The sequence below is a fragment of the Syngnathus scovelli genome, chromosome 12, assembly GCF_024217435.2.
Source record: "Syngnathus scovelli strain Florida chromosome 12, RoL_Ssco_1.2, whole genome shotgun sequence".
Lineage (NCBI taxonomy): Eukaryota > Metazoa > Chordata > Actinopteri > Syngnathiformes > Syngnathidae > Syngnathus > Syngnathus scovelli.
The window spans coordinates 7,184,917-7,207,756 of NC_090858.1; the positions used below are offsets into that span (position 1 = coordinate 7,184,917).

General features: G+C 39.8%; 1 protein-coding gene across 20 annotated transcripts in view; it reads left to right on the top strand.

The window, feature by feature from the left end:
* Positions 1-22,840, top strand: part of dst (dystonin) — a 77,703-nt gene that overhangs the window by 280 nt on the left and 54,583 nt on the right. For 12 of the 20 annotated variants that reach the window (XM_049736135.2, XM_049736141.2, XM_049736130.2 and 9 more), the window contains exons 2-15: positions 181-212; positions 1,075-1,263; positions 3,220-3,433; positions 12,982-13,043; positions 14,202-14,291; positions 15,959-15,994; positions 16,844-16,921; positions 17,921-18,013; positions 21,270-21,436; positions 21,809-21,921; positions 22,016-22,122; positions 22,199-22,318; positions 22,400-22,495; positions 22,584-22,711. In XM_049736135.2, coding sequence (XP_049592092.1) covers positions 181-212; positions 1,075-1,263; positions 3,220-3,433; positions 12,982-13,043; positions 14,202-14,291; positions 15,959-15,994; positions 16,844-16,921; positions 17,921-18,013; positions 21,270-21,436; positions 21,809-21,921; positions 22,016-22,122; positions 22,199-22,318; positions 22,400-22,495; positions 22,584-22,711 — 1,525 coding nt within the window. Of the gene's footprint in view, positions 1-180; positions 213-1,074; positions 1,264-2,826; positions 2,999-3,219; positions 3,434-4,459; positions 4,693-11,793; positions 12,152-12,981; positions 13,044-14,201; positions 14,292-15,958; positions 15,995-16,843; positions 16,922-17,920; positions 18,014-21,269; positions 21,437-21,808; positions 21,922-22,015; positions 22,123-22,198; positions 22,319-22,399; positions 22,496-22,583; positions 22,712-22,840 lie in introns of those variants that run through there. The other 8 variants (XM_049736146.1, XM_049736151.1, XM_049736152.1 and 5 more) reach the window with 5 other exon arrangements.

Genomic DNA, 22,840 nt, shown 5'->3' on the forward strand with positions numbered 1-22,840 from the left:
ATGCCACGTCTGTTCCATTCAACCAAATAATTTATTTGTAGGTGCCGAGCACCCACTGAGCCTTACATGCATGCAAAGATGCTGTTAGGAATGGTCCTTGCCCATGAGACGTGTTTATTTGCCTATGTACGATGCTTCTTGCGTTTAATCCAAGGCTAACTTGTTTTATCTATTCCGTAGTGGGCCTCCGAACGCATCATTTTCGATCAGAGGTAGGGATGAACTTTTGTCATTATCAGTTTGCTACGTCATTTTCGTCATGATCGTCAACACCATCATTTATGAAGATAATTATTACATTTTTTTAACTTAAGGCAAAAATAACCCCCTGATAATTTCACAATTACTCCTGAAAATATGACACCCGTTATGGCTAAAACATTTGGTTTTACTTTACGAAAGACCGCATTGCTATTTATGGACTACTAAGTGCGCAGTGCGCATATGTCATCAATAATGTGGGTGATTTGGCAATTTCATTTTCAGCAGGTTTAACACTCGTAAAGTGTTTTTGCAACAATATAAAGAGTAATATTTGATATTTGTTCTCAGTGAGAAATGTTAAGCACGTCATTGTACAATAACTGTACAATGTTTTTGTGGTTTTTAGTCAAGCTTGTCCTCGATGTCTATGCTTCCGGTTACGGGACTTTGTTTTCAAAATAAACCATGAACCCTCAAAATTTGTGAAACATTTGTAATCGTACAGTTGCTTCTCACATTCATGCTTGGTTTATTATTTGAATCACCAAAATGTTTCTAAAATATTGAAGGATAATGATACAAAAAGAAATACAAAAATAACTCCATTACAATTCAATTGAACTGAATTCAGCTTTATCACAGATTCCTGATCCTGACTTCCTATTAAATAATGAAACGACTGCTGAGCCTTCAAGCAAATGTGTTTGTATAACCTGGAGAGAGTTTTTGTGCCTTTCAAACTGAGTGGTTTTTGGACTTTTTGAGTGGTCTTTGGAATTTCCCTTTTCTTCCACTATAAGTAGAACAAACACATCATTGCTAAAGCAACCCAAGTGTTATTATAATTAAATGTCTGCTATTGTTTCCCAGGGCTTCAGACACAGTCCACGCCACTCGAGGAGAAGCTCACATGCTCGGGTGACAGACGAAAAGTCCAATTTGGTGGAGGTCCCGGACAATGAACCGGATTCCTCATCGATTCTCAGGAAAAGGAAAGTGAAGAAGCGAGTCCTGCCAGAGTTCTATCAGTCTGTGCAAGTCACCCCGACACGCAAAACTGTAGGTACTTTCTTTAGGTGAATGGTCAAAGTAAAAAATTACAAGTCTATAAACCCCTTTTGAAGATTTTTGTTATACAAAAATGAGATCAATACAAACAATTTAAAAGCATTTTTAACATGACATATTATACAACACACACGGAAATATCATGTAGTGTTTTGCACAGTATATAAACTATGCAGGCATTCTCTTGCTATAAGTAATGTCACCAGCAAGTGATAGAAATTACATGGTTTCGATCCAGTGGGATGTGAAAAATGATCTCATCGATCGCCGTGGCTGTGCAGCTTCCTGCCTCCTCCATTAGTCGTGCTGCAATAATGCGGATAGCATATGAAAGCTATCAAGATGACCTAAGACATTTGTTTTCCATTAGAGTCAACTCAAAATCCACACTACTATTGGCAAAGGTATTGGGTCACCTGGCTATGCATTAATGAAACAATACTCCATTTAAAATGAAATAAATTAGAGTTGTCTGCTGCTTTTGCAGTTGTGACAGTTGTGTCCAATCTTCTGTGTTCATTGATCCAGAAGAACATTGGTGAGCGCAGGGTCACATCTCAATGTGTCTGTTCTTGAGGGTGCTTCGAACAATTTCAAAGGTTCTATTGTGATCCAATTCCCCCCCCCCCCCCCCCCTGCACGCTGTGGGTAGCAACATGCTGCCAATGTTCACACACATCTTTTTAAAAATGCTTTTTAAAAATGCGAATCTTTCTGTATTTAAATTGTATTTGACTTTTCTAGATGCATCATCTTATCGGAGAGTTTAAGGTATTATTATGGAGCTATGACTGGTGGCTCTCTTGTAAAACAGTGGATAAGCCTTGAATTAAAAAAAAAACATGGGATGGTCTCTAATCTGTCAGCTATTCTTATCCCTGTCCAGATTGCTTCTTACATAAAACAGAGAATCATTAATGCTGACTCAGGGTACACACTTTTCTCCATAGTGCTTAACATTTCATCATCAGTATCTTATCTTTTGTGAGAGGAATATAAGCACGCAGAAAAAGATGACAAAATGCAACTTGTCACATTTTACCGTGATGAAACATGGAAAAACATGAAAGGATTTCTATTATTAACAGTTTGACCGACCTCAGAACAGTTTTTCCAGTCGATTTCTTAAATTAGAATTCCTTCATGTATTCCAGTCAGACTTAGCAGCCCTGTTTATTGGGCTCTGTTCAAAACATTTTCAGAGGCAAGCAAATATTCTTTTTGGCCTATATAGGACCTGCTTGGTTGGCACACATTCATCCAAGCTTTCTAACTGCGTCCAAATCCCCCTCAATAGTGTCACCTTATGTTGTATACATTAAAGTAAGTCAGCGGGAGCCCGCTGGTGCTCTTGTCCTGGCTGGTAGTGTGTCTATATCCTGCCAACACCTTTGTGGGTCGCTGTTGGCTGCAGCCTCTTCTCTGGCTGGCGCGCATGACGCTGGGAAACACAGGCACTCGCCTGCCCTCCCATCTCAGAACAGCCTGCCTGCCTGCCTGCCTGCCTCGACAGCACACGACTCGCCATCACTCCCATCCCTTCGGCTCCTTCTGGTGCTCTGACATCACCTCGCATCATTCGCCAAATGCGCTCAATTCGCGACCCGCCCGGAGTATCCCCACAAGGGCGTGGCACTGCGTGGACGCACGAAATGTGAAGGGTGGAAGAAGATAACGCGCAAAATAGGATCGTTTTTGCGGGGTGCTTCGTATGATGTATAGCGTGGTAAGTCTTGATGTTGACCTGGCGGGGGAGCTATACACTGTTGACCGCATGTTACCGTTAATTAGCGGTCTTTTGTTGTGAAAATGGTTTTACTTTACGCAAATTGACCCCAATTGCCTGACGAATTTAAAACCATTTTTTCCCTCCACAACTGTCCTTTCATTTCACAGTGGCTGATTCAATATTCGGATTTGTTTAATTATTATCTCCTTTTGTCTCAGAGCTCCTGCTCGGGGAACCCTTCCCTCCACTGCTCCATGTCTTCCTCTGCCGATTTATCCGAAGAGGAAGATTATATCGTCAAATCGGGGTCGACATCGCCGGCACCTGGCGACACTTTGCCATGGAACCTGCCCAAACATGAAAGGTCTAAGAGGAAAATTCAAGGAGGCTCCGTGCTGGATCCGGCTGAGAGAGCGGTGCTCAGAATCGCAGGTGAGCGCTCCTTATGTTGTTTTCGGAGTGACTGATGGGGAGGGTGCAAGTACAGCAGACGCACACATGGCTTTATTGTGACATCTTGATGAGCTTTTTTTTTTTTTTTTTTTTGTCGGACACACCCTGATCTTTGCGAGGGGTTGTGGCATGTGTGGTGGAATTTTGGATTAGGAAGCTGGTTGTGCATTTTGTTGGATAGATGGATGGCTGGATAGATACAGAAGATGGATTAATGAAGCTGTTTTGCAATAATTCATGCAAATAGTATTCAATTTGGGTTGAAGTCTGGGCTCTCAAATGCTTTGCATTTTGCACAAAACTCTTCCAATTATGGCTCCCCAATAGAATTGTTCAAATATCTTTGTAAAATTATTAATGAAGGATGGCAGTTGGTACACACGTCAGTATGAATTAAGGCACGATTATTAGGTAAATTAACATGACGCTGTCCAGTCATTTGTTGGTGTGGGGCGTGTTAGCTCCGATTTTTCTACTTCCATCTTCTTAGGAAACAGCCAGGGAAGTAAATCTAGATATCAAACCTATATTCACACAATTTATACCTTTTATCTACATCTATTTATATTATAGTCTAGTCTATAGTCTAGGCTCGGCCAGTCTATCATTTGTTAGTTAACTGATAAAAGTAACAATCCCATCAGAATTTCGGAAAATAAAATCCTGCACGTTTGGTAGGTTTCAAACCGGCTCTGCGACTGAGCGCCTCTATTGGACGCTGCAAAAAAATGAATGCGTCATTCTTGTAAAATTGGTCCAAAGGATGATTACCGAGGCCGCGTGTCTACTTTAGTTGCCAACAATTCCTACTTTTTCATCAGTTTGAACAATAAAACAAGATTGAAACTCATCCAGGATGAGCACATGCAAGGAGCGTCACTTTAACAGCGTGCGCAGGTCCGCCCGCTTGTTTCCTATCAATCCAGTCAAGTCCGGGCAGGAAGTTGGTCTTATTGGACGAACTGCACGCAAGGGAGGGATGTAGGGCGTTTCCTCCGGCGCAACAACAGCACTGATCACTCTTGAGGAGCCACCACATACACACAAGCTTTGGACACGCACAAAAATTACTGACGCGCGCGCGCGTGCACACACACATGCTGTGTCCCTGTCCGCCACTGTTGAGCGTCCAGTGTGTGGAGGCCGTGTTATGGCTCAGCACGCCGCGCAGGGCTATGTTCTCTCGGACGAAAAGGAATACCTCCAGGCTTATGAGGACGTTTTGGAAAAATACAAAGGTACGTTGACTCAGTGTTGGCCGGTTGTGGTGAAGGTTTAAAATGTAGACCGGTTGCTGTTTGACAGCTCAATAAATGCCAGCATGACCCACCCTCCCAAGCAGCCAGACCCCCCCCCCCCTTTTTTTTTTCTCTGTCTGGTTCTGCTGCTCCCCTCTTGTGCTGTGGAAAGGTATAAATGTTTCATGTGTGATATCATAGGCATCATATATGATATTAATTTGACAATCCGGTAATATGATGGACGAGGATTGTTTAGATGCTGTGTGGAGGTAGTGTTAGAATAAAAAATCTATAGTGTGTAGTTTGTATATTGACAAGGAGGCACACCTAACAATCTTTTTCTGTGATTATAATTTGTCGGATGATGTTGGGCATCATATTGATGTTGTAATAATATATTGCATTATGTGACACTGATACACCAACAACAGATATCATTACTGCCACTGTCCGGTGTCCCAGTAATTTTATTTGTATTTCTGTCGATAAATGTATAAATCTAATTACTGTCAGTGGAGCTGTGCTTTGTAAAATATATATTTGTACTTACTTTGCTTTAATTGTATTGAAAGTGATGCTTCTGTTTGGTGCACAACTAAAATATATTCAGGCGCACACCCACAAACACTGAATAGAAACAGAAACAAGTTATTTATGCAGTGACAAAAATGACAGTTTCTTCAAGTATGAGCTTCTTTAGTTACTCAGGTCTTTTTTTTTAAATCATAGCCATATTAGGCAAAATGGTTGTATAATCAATGGCAAAATGCTGTGAAATGTTGTGTTGTTGATCTCTACATTTAATACCTTTTACTGAATTACTTTGGCAAGGTTTGGTCTAAAGAAGAGATCTGTGGTTTTAGTGTGGCTATTCATTCATTTAGGTGAGGGGATTTGTTCTGAAGATATCTTCTGGATGAAAAGATAATACATGCAAAAAGCCGCATACTGCAGTAGTAGATCTTCCTTTCAGGGTGGTCCACCTATGTGATGATCTTATAGTGAGACAGATGAGACAATGAAGTAGCACGATTAGGCGTTTCCTCCTTTGAGGAGATGCTGCATCGAAGTGGATGTGGTGCTGTGGATGTGGTGCACATGAGCAGACTACATTACTGAGACAAAATCATGCACATGAGTTGTCAGGCCAGGTCAAATGGTGGAGATCCGGTGGAGCTAAACTTAACCTGACAACCGGGCTTTTAACTCTAGTGTCTCCTCGAAGCACATGCAACCTAAGCATAGCAAAAAAAAAACAAGACCAGATAGGATACAAAGATGCATTTATGAGTTCATTCCCTCAGTTGCTCTAAGCACAAGCTGGGTCAGCTGTGGTATTAAACACCCTGGTTAGACTCCATTGTGATCATATGATATAGCATAATTAGCCAGAAGAAGAGCTGACTTCTTTGCTATCACATACATGAACTCAGAATTGAACATCAGGATTTACAGTAACCTCACTGACTTTTGCTTTATAGATGAACTTTATCAAGAAGGGTAAGGCATGCTTTACTTGTTTTTTTGTTTGTTTAAAATGTAGCTTTCACAATAATACTCTTTTTCTTCTTCTACTTGGATAGTGGTTAATGTTAAGTGTGAAGTGTACGGGGGTAGATTTTTCCTTGGTAGACTTCCAGCTAATTGACATGATAGCATCGTACTTGATCCTTGCAAGAATTTATCACCATTTATCTGAGAGAAGGCAGACATTTTAAAGATGCCAAAGTTGGAGACTAGTAAATTTGTTGCATTCTTAATGTATTAGAAGATCCACTTTTTTGTTAGGTTACACAAAATGTTACTTTCCCATTACATTATCTGGATAGAACATCTTTCATAGCGTTGTAAGGATCAGGGTTCACAGCTATGATCTTTTTTTTGCGTGGAGTTTGCTTGTTTGCTATGTATGCAGGTACTGGCTGTACCTGCACACGTTAGTATTTAAGTAGATCCAATCCAACCCTTCACAAAGACACAATAGTAATGCTTAGGTTTTGAAGATAACTAGACATTCTACCTAGAAGTAAACCTGGCTTTGTGGTACCTTATCACTGAGTAACCTAAGCTTATAGATGGGGATATATTGGGCCTATATCTTGCCAAATAATGCATATCGCTTGGCAATTGTGTCCTGTTGTACTGGATATTCTCAATATAAAACTGTCATGATAAACAAACGGTTACTCAGTAAGGCAGACTCTTATTGTCTTTTTGACATGGTTTTAATTCTTGTTGTTATGATGACCTCACGCCTCGAGCTTTTCCCCATGTGATGGGAAAACTAGAAAAAGAACAAATTTCCACAGCAAACTCAACAACCCCAGCACAAAAACAAGCCAACAGCCAGATGGCTCAACTATGAAACATATTTTATTTCTTTGTACCGCCCTAACTAATTTAGTGGTAGACAGTGGTTGCAGATTAAATGTTCATTTTTAATGACCACTTCACATACAGGAGCTACTGTCACTTTGTGGAGTGTCAGGTTTATAATTACATGGAGACTTACGTCTATTTTCATGTATACCTGCACTTCAACAATCTGAAATGTGTGAAAGATGAGGTCACGGTTAAACTGTGGCATAGCATAGCCAAACTCGCATGGAGACGGGCATGTATTTGTTTGTGCTCGCCTGCAAGAATGTCTCCCTCATTAGGTATGAGAGGTGACAAACATAACTCTACTCTTTGTCACACTGCAATTCACTGGTGGCTTTACAATAGACAATACAGATGTGGAATGACAAAGAGAGCATTTCCGGAGTAAGTGTGTAGAGTGCTGGGCTGTGTTGGATCACACTATTCTAGCAAAGCCTGTTTGGTAGGCTATCAAGCTCTCAAACAGTCGACTGTCTTGAAATTACCAAAGTTTCAATGCAATAAATATTTGACGGTCCAGTCAAACTCTGAACAGTTTAATGGGTTTGAATGACAGTTTTACTATCTCCAAACACATTTCTATGGCTATGCATATGATAAGAAAAGTTTGATCTTATGCAAACAAAGTTGGCACTTGAAATCCTCACACCCCCTTCCTTTAACAATGTTTCACAACACCTCAAGGAGGGTTCTTGGCGATATTTTGTGACCCGGAACACACAGATTGAATCTGCCGGCTCAGATCTTATTGAATCCATGTTCTGGATTCTACTTGCCCGCTGGTGTTATCTGCCAGACGCTTCCTGGCATGCAGCATGTCTTTTCTCCTTCATCCTGCCGCAGCAGTCTCTCCTGACCGGACAAAGTTGATAAAGTATGGCCCCAGTGGAAAGTTCTTTCAGCTTCCCATCTGTCAACTGAGAAAGGTGACGCCATTGTAATTTCCCCTCTGCCAGGCGTGACTGGCAAGATGAGCGGACATGCAGTGGGCTAGCAGTCTTCCATGCAGCTGCTCCCCCCCAGGGCATCGGCAAGAACTTTTTCCATTGACTTAATCTACATTCAACTGGTCATGTGGTTTTGTCCAACAGTGATAGCGGGTTGATTGTTTTTGACATTTTATTATTTTACTGTCGCTTTTTTTGGGTGTCCTCCTGGGCGTCGCCCTGTTCACCCCCTTTCGCACCAATGTCGACTTCCCACTCATCACATTCGAACGACCCACTGAGCGACCCACCCGTCATCCTCTCCATGGAGATTGTCTGTTATCGCACAAAAGACACTTTGTTTGTATGGGAGCAGCATACAAGTTCCACAGACTTGTTCATGTGTCAAGTTGACTGTGGTGGTGGCGGCTGACACTCCTTTTGACTGACTATTTGACATTTAAACATACTTTGGAAGTGCTCTCTCGTGCTCAACAGTTTACCATCCCAGCACTGGAAAAGCATTCAGTTAGTGGTTCAGCGCTCCACCAAAATAAGCAGTGACCTTCTAAATCAACTTGTTCACACGTAACAAGAAGGTGCTTCGTACATTTCAACACTTTTATTGTAGATTTTGTTTCAGAGTATATTATGTAATGTTTCACAATGGTTTGGTCTGATAACATAATCTCACGTCTATTTGTAAACAAGCCCTGTTATGTAGGACATGACTTTTATTTACCCTTCTGTGCTGACATCCCATTAGTTTCATTTTAAATGGACTGTGTGATTTACTGAGCTCAAAATAGAATTTACTCCTTTATATCTTCATTCCTTTGAAATCCTTAATTTAATCTTTTAATGTGTGCTTTTAAATGCTAAATTGATTTTTAATTGCAAAGTATACCAGTAATGCGGTCATATGCAGTTGTGTCATGCTTGTGTTGTATTTATATGCTGTCATGGTGATGATGAGAAAAGCAACAGGACCGGACTCCAATCCACTGCTCTGTTCAACTTGTCTCACATGACATCATCTATTCCGAGTCCGACTCTGACTCACGCGCTGCACCCAAGGCAGCCTTCCGCTCGGGCAAGCGCCACCTTTCTCTGTTCAGTGCACATGCTTACAATTTATTTTGGAACGGCAACAGGAAATTGATTTGTTGCAATGATTGTTGTTCTGATCTTTAAAACTGTTGTTCAGATATGTTTGGGCAAAGGATTAGTATCTTTAACTCAGAATTTAATGGCACTTGGGGGGGGGGGCGGTTAATGTGATGTAATCGTTTTTTTTAGTTATTTAAAAAATGTACTACTGACACAATTTAAGGTCTGCCTTGAAAGGTCAAAACATGTTTCAGCCATTCAAGTATTTCTGTCACATATTTGTGAAGCTCTTTCCCTGTAGAAGAACCTGACTGCTATTGTCACTCTACAAGAATGACAAAAATGCACCATCTTGCTTATAGGTTTTGTTTACAGATTAGAATGATGGCAAGATGCCTTAAATTGAAACAGACAAGGAAGGCGTTTTGAGTTGACTAATCATCCTTCAGAAAATTTGGCAATCTATACTTAAGCTTTCCAAAATGTGCAATGAGAATATACATTTTGTCTTGGTCCTGTCATGACTTGCAAAGACAGTACAACTTGCATGTCTTGCTGTATGTATTACTGAGCAAAGGTCTTGCCCACTTTTAGATGTTAGGTGATCCTGTGTCAGTCAGTTGACTGCTGGCAACAGTGAGAAAAGGCACCAACGACAATTTGTCATATTTGGATTGGTATATCTGTTTGCCAGGTATCCGGCTCGCTCCAATTTCACGCAGGATGACAGACTGTGTCCCTTATAATTGTAATTCTGGGGTTTTACTGTTCCATTGATATCATAGAGACTTGACTATGTTTAATGGGCACTTCCACCTTCTTCTATGTCATGTGGAAATTAGTTTCATGTATTTAGTGTAATCCTGCTTACTGTGGCTTCCCTACTATGCCCAAATCACTACTGTGAAAAAGATCATTAAAACAACAAAGTAAGAATTTTGCACAGGACTTTATATTAATTAAGATTATTGAAGGTCAGCAGACGTGCCAAAGTCTGATTTAAAATCCACAACTAATTCAGCATGTTGGCCGCATGAATGGAAAGGAAAGTTTGTGTGTGTGTGATGTGTGCCTTTTCAGGGGCATCATGGTTTAGGGTTGTAGTTATTTATAGCAACGCACATGTGCTTTGCTGAGGTCTACAAATAAGTGTCTCAGCCAGGCGCTCGCTTTGGTGCACTCATTAACGCGAGGGGCCACCGGGTGTAGACGGGGACAAAGCGCACCCACTCATTCATGTGACAGCGCACAACAGTGAGGATATAACTTACTGTCATATTACGTAATATAGATCTTTGAAGCCATCCATTATTATTTTCCTGGATAATGTTCACTTTGCTTCAATATTGTATAACTCCACTAGACCTTTACTGTGTGTTTTGTCAAAGATCAACCAACTAAGGTCAGAAGTCATGTGCTTATCTTTTAACGTGTCCAAACAACCTCTTTTGGGAATTGTTATGGAAAACAGTCACAACAAATAAACAACTTATTCAATTCTCCATCCATTTTCTATACTGCTTGAAATTGTTTTTTTTTTTCTCTTAAGATTCAAGGCACCCTTATATCAATCTCTTAAAGTCCTGCTTTGTTGTTTTATTGACACTGTCTAATGTGATGGATGTAGCCTGATAGTGGATGATGCAGAAACAATTACATTGTCTTGTTGAACCGTTTGATTTGTGAAAGCCAGTCATCCGTTGCTGACTTTTTCCCAGTGTAGAATGAGAATGACGCTGCTTTTCCTGGAAGGCTTTCCTTGCCGATCGATAGCATTGATTTATTCATAAGATGATCAAAGTCCTTGTGGGGAAGAGGTGTAACATGGTGTCATCCTGCTGTGGATTCACACTGGCAGCAGCACTGTCTGCATAATTACATCATAAGTCAAGGCAAAGTACTTTAATTACCTTTGGATGCTCATTGTTTTCCTTTTCTGTTTGAGTGATATGATTATTTGTTCTGAGCTCACATTTCAACATGTCACCCATGTCGAAGCCATCATACAAAGAATTGTCATCAGCCCACTTTCCAACTCCCAGAAGCCTTTTCATTGATTATTTTTAGATTAACTAAATGATAGAATCTGCAGAGTCTAGTCATAGGTGGGTGCCTCATCATAAAAACAAACTATGTATTTTTAGTATTTTGAATATTCATCTGCTTTGAATGCCAACCCTCATACAGTGATGTTTCAGATGATGCTCAGTCAAGACCGCCCAGTGTAATGATGTTGAATGATAATGAACAAAACAATCAATACATTCTAAAGTTTCACTCCCACACTCTTGAAGATATTTATGTTGCATCTCAAAAAAAAAAAAAAGGGAACATTTCTGGTAAACTATTTAGAGTTTAGAAAATACATTTCGGAACTATATAGACACAGTTAATGCAGGGCACATACTGTATACGTAGACAAACAATCTCACATATGGACAATTTAGAGTCCTTAGTTTCCCTCCACATTATAAAAAAGCAAAATTAATCCATTACTTAAAAGTGGGATTTTCCATAATTAATGTTTATTGCTCCATTCCTGCTTCATATTAACACTTTTATGAGTCACGGCATTTGCACAACGGAGATGATTATGAGCACATCTGTATTGGCCAAGGTGTCTCAGATAAGATCTCATTCATCAAGTGAGCCAATCATGCTACATTGTTCCATCAGGATCTTCTGTGCCTGTCTCACTTACTTGGAACCACCCTGGAATACACTGGACTTTTCTTCTCTTCCACCCAAAATGCTTTAAGCTTTACTGCTGGATAAACACTAAACTCAGCCTCAAATAGTGAGTCGCTCGCTGTGGAAAACCTGACAGAACTCGTTTGTGATGCAGAGGCTGGTTAGTAGGAAGGCAGGCAGAAAGAAATCGAGGCTGTTTCCTCAGTCGCTTATCCAAATGGCATCTTTGTACGTGAAGAAGCAAGTTCCCCTTGATAGCCCTCCGGAGCTGGTAGAGACGATGAAGTACCTGCTTGAAACCGACAGGGAACTCAGGACTCACCTGGTAACTCTAATGTGTTGCATGGGTCAGTATTTTTCTCCGTTTGTGTAATAGTTACTAATATAACCACGATTCTAATTGTTTGCTTATTATGAGTTTAACGTGTTGACTTGTGATCAGGTGATGACTCACAGTTTTGCAATGTACAAAGGGATAAATAAGTTGTTTTTTGAGGTTGACTCTTTTGAGTAATCGTCATAGGGTGTGATCTTTTTGGCAGTCACTGGGTGTAATTTAGAGAGGTTTTGATTGGAGCCAGCGAAATTAATGGAGAATGTGGTTTTTGGCCTGACTTGTGTTTGAGTTCGACTTTATTTATAATACTTTTGAATAGACTTAATTTCTTTGAAAGCAAACATTACTTTTGTTTCCCTGACTTACATGCAATATGTGTGTCACTGCTCGGAATCATATTGCTATGGGGATGGGAACTATGAGGTCAGCATGGAGAGTGATGCAATTTTTCCCTTTTTTTCTTTCACTTTTCATTCACTAGTAGCGTTACTAATATTGGATGCTGTCTTTTTTGTACAACTGTGAAACAGATGGCAGCAGAATGTGTAGTAGGATTTTTTTTTAGAATGCAGCCACAATGTGATTTTGCAATTTTCCCATCCATCCATATGTTGCTGAATGTATCCTGTGCGGGTGGAGCTGAATCTGCTGTTATTAGCATCTTAATGTGAAGTGATTCAGCAAAAAAAAAAAAAAAAACATGCATTAGAGCTGTAATAGTACATATGGCAATAAGCTGACATAAGGCTTAAAAAGAACAGCAAGGCTGAGGGACGAAAGTGTTGTTGCCCGATCGTCTCTGGTGTACAAAAAATAAAGATGTTTTTTTCTCTTCTTCAGATGAAAGGGACAGAGTGCAAAAGAAGACATTCACAAAATGGATAAACCAACATTTGATGAAGGTAAGTAGCTAATATAAGATAATAATTTGGAGACTAATTTTCCATTATGTTGAAATGTCTGTCTTCAATAACTACTACAACACATTCTAATGGGCTCTGACATGCACAAGATGAATACACAGATGTTATGAAATCTTGGCACAAGAAGTCATCCAGGGTGTCTTTTGTTTGGAGTTGCTTACTGTGATGTTTCATGCGTGTGTGGAATTTGACAAAACATTACAGCAGACAGACACGCGCTGGCATGCCTCATCTCATTTATTAAAGCAGATGATAATAAAGCATGATACTTTCACCATATAAATTATTTTTGATGGTTCACTGGCTTGTAAAAGGTGCTAATTGGAAAGCATCTTGATCATTCTTAAAAAGAAAAACAAAAAAGATAATACAGGCATATTAGCCTTTGATATGATTGACCAGCCTAGACACATCATGTTATACCATCAATATCGTTCCAAAAGATCCTGCAAATTGTCTGTCCACCAGTCATGGGTGTTCCCTGTTAAAAAAAATCCAACTCTGAGAGTCAGTCAGTATTTTAGAACTAACTCCCATGCCTGACAAATCATAAATGCTGAGTAATAGTTGGGAATCCACTTGGTTGACCCAATAACATTTGCAGGTCTATTTTGGCTCTACAGCTGTGGCTGGTATGTGGGATTACAGTGTTGAAAGCCCTGTGTGAAAGCAGGTCAGCAGGAGGCTGATTGTAGAGGCCTGTCATTTGGGCCATGAAGGACAGTCTCCTGAAAGGAGAAAGGCCCGGAAGTTGTCAAGTGGTCTGGCTCAAGTGCATAGCTGTTGATAATGCTTTAATTGTACATGGTTAACAAATCTAGAGTTACTGGTGTTGATTAATGAATGGTTAAATTCCACTTCCCAACACTGGTGGAGCGAGGAGTATTTTTCCTCTGGCATATACGTAGGTAGCTAAGGATATATCTTAGGGGGTCTGGAAATCAACAACAAAATACAAACCCCCAAAATTCTTCTGAAAATGCAGATAAACATTCATTATACCATATTTGGGGAGTGGTGCCCCCACGGCCCCCCTTCTAGCTCCGCCAGTGCTTCCCAAATATTATGGGAAGCCAGGAAGGAAAATGCCCCAAATGTTCTGTTGTTTATTGCAGCCTCTTTGACTTGTTCTCTCAGGTACGGAAGCATATAAATGACCTGTATGAAGACTTGAGAGATGGACATAACTTGATCTCGCTGCTCGAGGTCTTGTCTGGAGACAAACTGGTAAGTTGCTATCCATTCAATTTTGTCTCTATTATTGTAATCGCTTGACATGATATTTTCATATGATTGTTTTGATGTTGAGTTTTTTTTTTTTTTACGATATATTTATATTATTCGATTCCTATTTTGGGAAAGTCAAAATAATGTCACGAACAGAGTGACTCGTAATGTTTTACGATGCTGCAGAATTAAAAAGTGCTTTCCTTGATCAACATGTAACATCAGTAATGTGCCTTATTGAAAACAAATATCTGTCTCTGATTTTTTTATGTTCTTGTAAATTTTATAGGAGTGTATTTTTTGGGCTGTTGCATTGTTTTTACTGTATGTTACCAGGATGCATTCCTTTTTTCTTCCCCCAAATAGCCAAAAGTGATTCTTTTTACTTGATGGAATTTGTCTCATTTAAACAGTTACATAACTCATCAAGGGAAAGCTTTCAAGTGGGATACGTTTTTCCATGTTTGCTTAAAGGACTTCACAATTATGTACTTCATAGCCAAGGAGTAATGAAAATCATTATTAAAGTTGCTTAGCAGCTTTATTTACTCACTAATTCTAAAGAGTGTTAAAATTGAGAGCATGAAATAAGAATAACTAGTTGCTTATTACATTTCACCATCAGTATGGCAGAGCAGCACTTTAACTGTCCTTCTGCTGGCTGTTATAATTGATTGGGCTGTTTTTGCGCTTCAATAATGAATAGTTGTATTAAACACATTAGTGTTATGCTCACATCTTATTTTAACTTCTTAAAAGTCAATATTCTCCATCAAAAGAGAGCCAAGTTGTCACTAATTCTTTCCAATAGATGGGCAGGAATGAAATGGATTGGGGGTAAAAAATTTGAAGCGTAGGAATTTAATGAAGTAGCTGTAGTGCTATTGCTGCATGTTTCTTTCCACTCTTACCATATCAATAGAATATTGACACATTATTATGCCAAGGTCTTAGGCCACCACCGGCGTGTTTGTTTTAATTACTTTTTTGCTTCCCCCTTTTTACACAATTTAATGTCATCAATAATGTCACAGTAAATATAAAAGAAAGAAGTGATTTGAATGACATTTAGTCATTGTCAGTTTATTACCATTATACTGTTATATGTATTATAATACTATATATCATATTTGTAAAAAACAAAAACAAATTGTGAACTCTGAGGGTAGGTCAAATTTGTAACTAAAACAAATATATTTTATGGTTGTAGTCTCATGTTTCAGTGGTGTTTATTTGTCGTTTCAGCAGTATGAAATGTGTACATCGTGAATGATAAATGGCAGAGAGGCAGCCCAAAGTAAAACTGTACTGTTGTCATAATTCCGAGTATGTGTACTGTTATGTCATCTTCACTGAAACAACAAATCTAATGGTGACCTAAAACCTTCATGCAGTACTTTACATTCCATCCGTAATCATCATGTCATCACGTCCTTAACTGCAAACGGCATCAAATCCCATGTACATTGCCCTATTAGTTACTTCCACTGTGACTAACTTTCATTCTTCAGCTATCTAGTTTGCTGTTTCCCTCTTTATCCCCTCGTCTTCTCTGCTCTTTGGTTGTTTTTCTGTCCATTGTCTGACTTCCTTTGATTTGGCCGCTGTGTCTGTCTTCCTCCCCCTTCGTCCTCCTTCTCCCATGTGTTGCCTTTTGGCCTGATAAGCCGAGGGAGCGCGATGTCCTGAAGACATTGCGGTTGGTGAGTGGGACAGAAGCATGCGCAGTTGAGCGGCATGGCGGCGTGCTGGATGATGACAAGGGGGTACGTGTGGACTGCCCATTCCCACGCCCTCATAACCAACTAACATGACAGTGTGGTGTGGCCACTTAGCACAAGTGTAGAAACGATCCCACCATATGAGCAATTATTGTGTTCTGTTTTTATTTACGTTTTACATTACATCCCAACATCATCGTAATTAGGAGTTGGATTAAGAGATTGAGTGTAATTCTCCCATTTATCGATGCAAGGTTTTAAAATAAATTGATGATACACTTTCATGCTAAAATTGCATTTATATGTGTAAAGGCCATTTGACTAAAATTAAAACACATCTTGCCCTAACGTCATGTGATATTTCATTTTCTGCTTTCAGCTATTTTTGCATCTCGCTTCAAATGATGGCTTCGCAAGCGAATGATTTCAAATGCTGCTGTTTTTAGAGAGTCTGAATGCAGCGCAATGTGGTTTCGCTGCTGCCTCATCTTAGCTTGATTGCATTTTCCATTTTCCATTTCATTCCTTTTTTGCCGTGTGGATGGGGACCTGAACGTCAGTGAGCATTAGTGCAAGAAATTGAACAGTGGCTTGGAGAAAAGCATACCTTTAATGAATAAAAGTACCAGATCGTTTACACATTCAGAGCATGATGTTAAAGGTGGAATTATTAGAACATTTTATTATCCTTTACTGTGACCGAAATGGATTAGTGAGTAAGATAGCGGACGCACACCCTGTATCTTACATGCTACTAAACCTTTGTTATTTCTTTTTTTTGGACTATTGATGTTGAACTCAACTTGATCATTTTTGTCCTCTTGTTCGCAGCCTCGGGAGAGAGGAAGAATGCGCTTCCACAGGCTCCAAAATGTACAGATAGCACTGGATTATTTAAAGCGACGGCAGGTAAGACTCAGTGTGCAAGCAACCTTTCAAAGTAGGAAGGCTGGAGCCGAGATTTGCTACTAGAACCTCTGAACTTGGAGAAAGACTGTGAAATAACAAAAATGTTACTGTTATATAAAAGTTAACTTTTATGTCTTGTCTGGTAACGTGATTAAATTATCGAATCAATTACTTGTCCTTTTACAATTTTACATGAGAGACATTAACAGACGATTAGGTCCAGAAGTATTTTGAGATATGGTTGAGCTTTTATATATAATTATCATACACCACCTCAAAAGATTTGAAATAAAACTCAAAATCAGATTAGATGGTTTTGATGTTAAGTTATTGTTGATTGCATTAACAGCTTTTTCATACAGCGTGTTTCCATTTCATCCATAAATCACATTTCCCACCTGGTATATATTGTACTGGAGGCTTTATATGTTTTCCTCAATAAAACCTCAATTGCAGTAACGACTGGTAATTGCGAGCCCTGAAGGAGCACTGCCTTCAAATCCCATCGCTGGGTTTTCAAATTCCCATCAGTGGGTTTTCGAAGGGGTTTGATTGGCCTCCCCTCCCCCACCAAATTCATGGTGATATGAGTGCAGGCTGCCTCAGCTGTTGCCACATGTGACGCCCAGGCACCAAACAAAGGAGTCATAGATGTGCACCATGGAGATCTTCTATTGTCTCATCCGCAGACCACATTCATCCCAAATCTGTCAAAATCTAATTTCCATGTCTTTATTGATTGGGATGGATGAATAAACGTTTCAGGATTGTGACGTCTTTCAGCCATGATTGTGCTTTCTGTCTGATGCTTCAGTCAGTAGCCCTTTTATTATTATAGTCCCATGTTTTCTTCCATCAATGACAGTTCTGCCACCTTGTGGACAAATGGAAACATGTAGTCAAATCGAGACACGTTTTAAAAATACCAAAATATTATACCCAAATAGTCATCAAGTTTTGTTTTTTAAAAATAATAACAATGTGTCTTTTCATTTCTAGGTCAAACTTGTAAATATCAGAAATGATGACATTACAGATGGCAATCCCAAACTGACCCTGGGATTGATTTGGACTATAATACTGCACTTTCAGGTCAGTGTGATCATTGTCAAATAACACAAATGTGACTTACAATGCATGGTAGTTTGAGGTCACGATGAGGTCATGTTTAATAGTGTTATGAGAATACAACATGCAACGTGCAGATCCAAGTATTTGTGTTTTTGTACCACTCAAAATTGGATTTGAGTTCTCTGAAATGAGCTCATGTTTCTGGCCGAATTTTCAGAGAATTATACAATTGCAGAGATTGCACTCGGTCAATGTGTGGGTTCACATGCCAGGAATCCAGGTGTTAATATCATAATAATTCTGCTTATCACGAGTTCCTCCTGAGCACCTTCCTTCTTCCATTGCCTTATTAATACATCTTAAACTTGCATAAATCTCAGATATGGTATCTGTATACAAAGGTAAAGTAAAAAAGCTGCCAGTCACCTCTTGGCAAACATTGTGACGCTATTAGATTATGCAGACAATAATAGAGGTTCCTGCATTATTTATTTATTGCTAATCCATTTGTATGTGTTATTTTCAACAATTTCTTTTATGATAATACTTGGATCTAAAACGAGACTGCCTGGGTAGAACCAAAGAGACAATCTTTCTTAGACCTCATTGACAAGGAGTGTCAGTGATGCCAACTCTCAGTCACGCAAGCCTTCAAGCAGTCTATTCTGCAGCCAAAGGCCTGTTCCTTCTTGATTTCCAGGCGTGGCAGGAGAAAGCAATGAGACATTTTAGACTAAAATACACCCTTGGCTTTCTGAGAAAATTGCTACTTATATAAGATTAACGATATTACCATACTGTTATTTTGACTGGATTTGGTTGACAATTCCCTGTTTAGTTTTGGAGGCATACGCTTCATGATTTTCCCATTGCTTGTGGTGACTTTTTATTAATTTTAATGAACTTTATATACTGCCACTTTAGTGAGTGTTTACTCCTCACTTTGACTGCAGGATCTTTGTAAAAGTGATACAATCTTATGTGTTCCTAAGAGGCTGCCGATAAGATTTGATTACACAAAGTGGCTGCGCGTGTTCATTACAAAAGAGTCGACTATCACTTTAAGCATTTTGACTAGATATTGCTCTCAAGTTTGTCTTCGTGTGTTTTATAAAGTTTATAAGTGGTTTGTGAGATCCAGATTAGCACATATACAGATAGATAAATGGATACACAAGTAACATTAGATCAATGGCAATAGCAATATACTGTAAATTAGTTTCAGAAACACACTCACTAACCCTAACATTCTTTTATCATAATACACAAAAAAAAAATATATATATATATATATATATATACGTATATATTTTTGTAACTCTGATGGATGCATTAATAATCTACTAGTATATTTTGGGATTTTAGGGTTAGGCTTGCACCAGTTGTGTTCTTATGATGTAATGGTCTTAAATGGCAAATCACTTCCAACCTATTAGTATATTTTGTGATTTTAGGGTTGGGCTTGCACCAGTTGTGTACTTATGATGTAATGGTCTGATATGGCAAATCACTTCCTGGTCTGGGTGTATTGCTCTCTGAGTTGCCACGCCGTTGCTTTGTTCACGTAAAAGAGTTTGTTTTAACCAGTGGGTGTGAAAGCCGCCTCTGACTGTGCCATTGTATGTGTCTTGATTAAAAGACAAAGGCAAAGCTCTCTTGGATTTGTCAGCGATGATCATGTCGACCCGCACTGTCTGATAACTGAGTGCAACGCTGTCTGGGTCACAGCAAGCCAACTTGCTGAGCCTAAATTTCTCCCTTGGCTAACATGACCTCATTACATACACACGTGTGGGGTAACCCAGCAGGTACCTGTAACATGCATTTGCTTATTGTGTCGATAAAAGTTGACCGGCCAACCCCAAACTGGTCGGTGCACAAGCTTTTGTCCTTGCTCAGCTGAGAGCCGTAAACACGTGGATCACAGCTGCGTGTGCATTTATGATGTTTGTGCTGGATTAGCGTAGGAAGTGTTTCAAAGGTCGGAATGGATTCAACGGTCACACGAGTGAGCCATACAGAGAGCGAGAGTTAGAGCCTGACCGGTTTCAAGAGTCAATGAAAGGAAACTCGATGCCTTCCTGTTAGTGGAATAGATGAGATTGAGCCGGATTCTTTCATTCATAACAACCCACTGGGATTTTAATTCTGGAAACCACTGAAGTATTATGGGGAATACGTTTGGCTGTGTACGGGGTCCAAAGGAGGATTGTTACCTTGACCCCAAGAAAGCTCCACTTAGCCCCGGAGCTAAAGAGCTCAAACGTCGTCGCTACTTTCGGAGAAACAAGAAGATATCTACTAATCCTGTGAAATCTGTCAAGAATCTTCATGTGGGTGACAGCCAAGCAAGTTACACTCTAGAGAAACCTTCAGAGGTAGAGAAACATCCAAGCAGTCAGGATAACGTCAATACCAGTGTCCGGTGTCAACGAGAAACATTTGCTTCCATTGATGCCTCAAAAGAAATCCTTGCTAAGACCTTAACTTGCACGGTTGGAAGCACTTGTCCAGATGTCAGAAGATTCTGGTCTACTGAAGATCTGAAGCTTTATCGTATCACCTCTGGAGGTATCCCAGCTAAGGATGGTCTGCTTGTAAAGAAGCTACTCAGGCGCCAGCTCAGGAGGGCTGTTAGCTTTGGAGCAGCAGAGCATGTGTTACAGACTCAGAGGGGCAAGGGTGGCCCTTTGAGTGAGGAAATATTCACAAGGATTATTTGGGACTCTCAGCTACACAGGAGGACCAGGTGGAGGACCTGCTCTGGTCACATTGAACGTGTTAAATGTATTCCCAGCCAAGGGGAGGTAAACAGATCATGGCCTTTATGCCTTTGGACATGATATATGTAGTCAATCACACTGAGCCTTAAAAAAAAGTACTTATTGTGAAACGCCACTACCTGAATTCACATTACTCAAAAGAAAAGAAGTTTTGAATAATGCATGTTTTCTTTTAAAATCATTTGCTTTGGCTGCAAAGAAAACAAACTAGCAACTGTTTCTGATTGTTGTGTGCGTCAGCCAACGTTCAGCATTGTGAATTTGTCTTTTGTTTCCCCTACCAACTGATATCCTCCGACCGTAAACTGTCATGGATTAGTTAGGCTTCGGCACCGTATTGGGTAATTTATTACATAACCTTGTCTGATGCTGTTGCAGATGTTGCTCTTACTGTTAATGTACCCATTGCAGCGAAATTCGTTTATGCTGAATTGTAACTGAGTAACTAAACCATGCAACTTTGAATCAATTGCGTCATTTTTCTTTGGCTACAGATATCAGAGATTCACGTCACAGGTGAGTCCCAGGACATGACGGCCAAAGAGAGGCTGCTGCTTTGGTCCAAGCAGATAACGGAGGGCTACGTCGGTGTTAGATGTGACAATTTTACGACATCCTGGAGGGATGGCAGGCTCTTCAACGCCATTATTCACAAATACAGGTACGGGTAATTTAGTAGGAATTTATCAAATGAGAGCTCATCAGCAAACTGCCTGAGGAGCCTAAATCTAATCCTGATCGTAATCTGGCCTGTGATTTAGAGTTTTCAATTAACTCAACAGCCATGTTTTGGGAATATGGAAGAAACCCGGAGTGCCTGGCTATGTATCATAACATATACTTGCTATGCAATAATATAAAAAAAACAAAAAAATAATATACCTTTGTATAATTGGTCAAATGTTATTGGTCGTTATCTTCAAAACAAAACACTGACTGCTTTCTTATTGTGTTTTTTTTCTGTTTTTCTAGTTAGATCATGTGTGTTTAATCACTGACAATCTCATGGATTTCTGTCTTGTGTCTTTTGCAGACCCGACTTAGTTGACATGAGCCGGGTCTCTACGCAGACCAACCGATCCAATTTAGAGAATGCATTCGGTGTGGCTGAGCAACTTGGGGTGGCCAGACTGCTCGACCCAGAAGGTGTGTTTTTACTCGAGTTCTTATATTCTGTAGCTGGACCAATGAATACACTCCACATCTTGTAACTGAATTTGTTCTTGACCTCTCATACTAGATGTGGATGTTCAGTCTCCTGATGAAAAGTCAGTCATCACATACGTGTCAACACTGTATGATGCCTTCCCGAAAGTTCCCGAGGGTGGAGAGGGAATTAGCCCCAATGTAAGTTCATGGCATCACCCACGAGTGCATTTATTGTTTATGCAGATGCTGATGTGGATACTTATGCTCTTAACAGGATATCGACATTAAATGGGTGGAGTACCAGAACATGATCAAATACCTCAGTCAGTGGCTCAAACACAATGTGGCCGTAATGTCCGATAGATCATTCCCCAACAATCCTGCTGAACTTAAGGTATCAAACCACAATGTCATGTCTGACTCTTATCTTTGTTTTGGATGAAAGTTCCGAGGTTGATTTGTAATTTCCGCACAGGCACTTTACACACAATACCTGCAATTTAAAGAACACGAGATTCCACTGAAGGAGAATGAGAAGACGAGAATAAAAAATTTCTACAAAATGCTTGAGGTATGCAATTTCCAAATTATCAGCTGGGTATGTGTCGTTAAAACCACATCGGTTGTCATAATCCAATCACATATGTGTCGTTGGGCAGGTGTGGATCGAATTTGGACGAATACATTTACCACCAGGTCATCACCCAAATGATGTGGAGAAGGAATGGGGTAAATTAATTGTTGCCATGCTGGAAAGAGAAAAAAGCCTGAGGCCTGAGGTAGAAAGGTATGTGACTCTATGAATATGCTGTCAGGAAAATTAATATATTTTTTATAGCATGCTCAGTCCGTGATTATGGCTTGACTATCATTACCTTTTTTACAGTGTTTAAAATTTGTTGATCGCTGATAATAG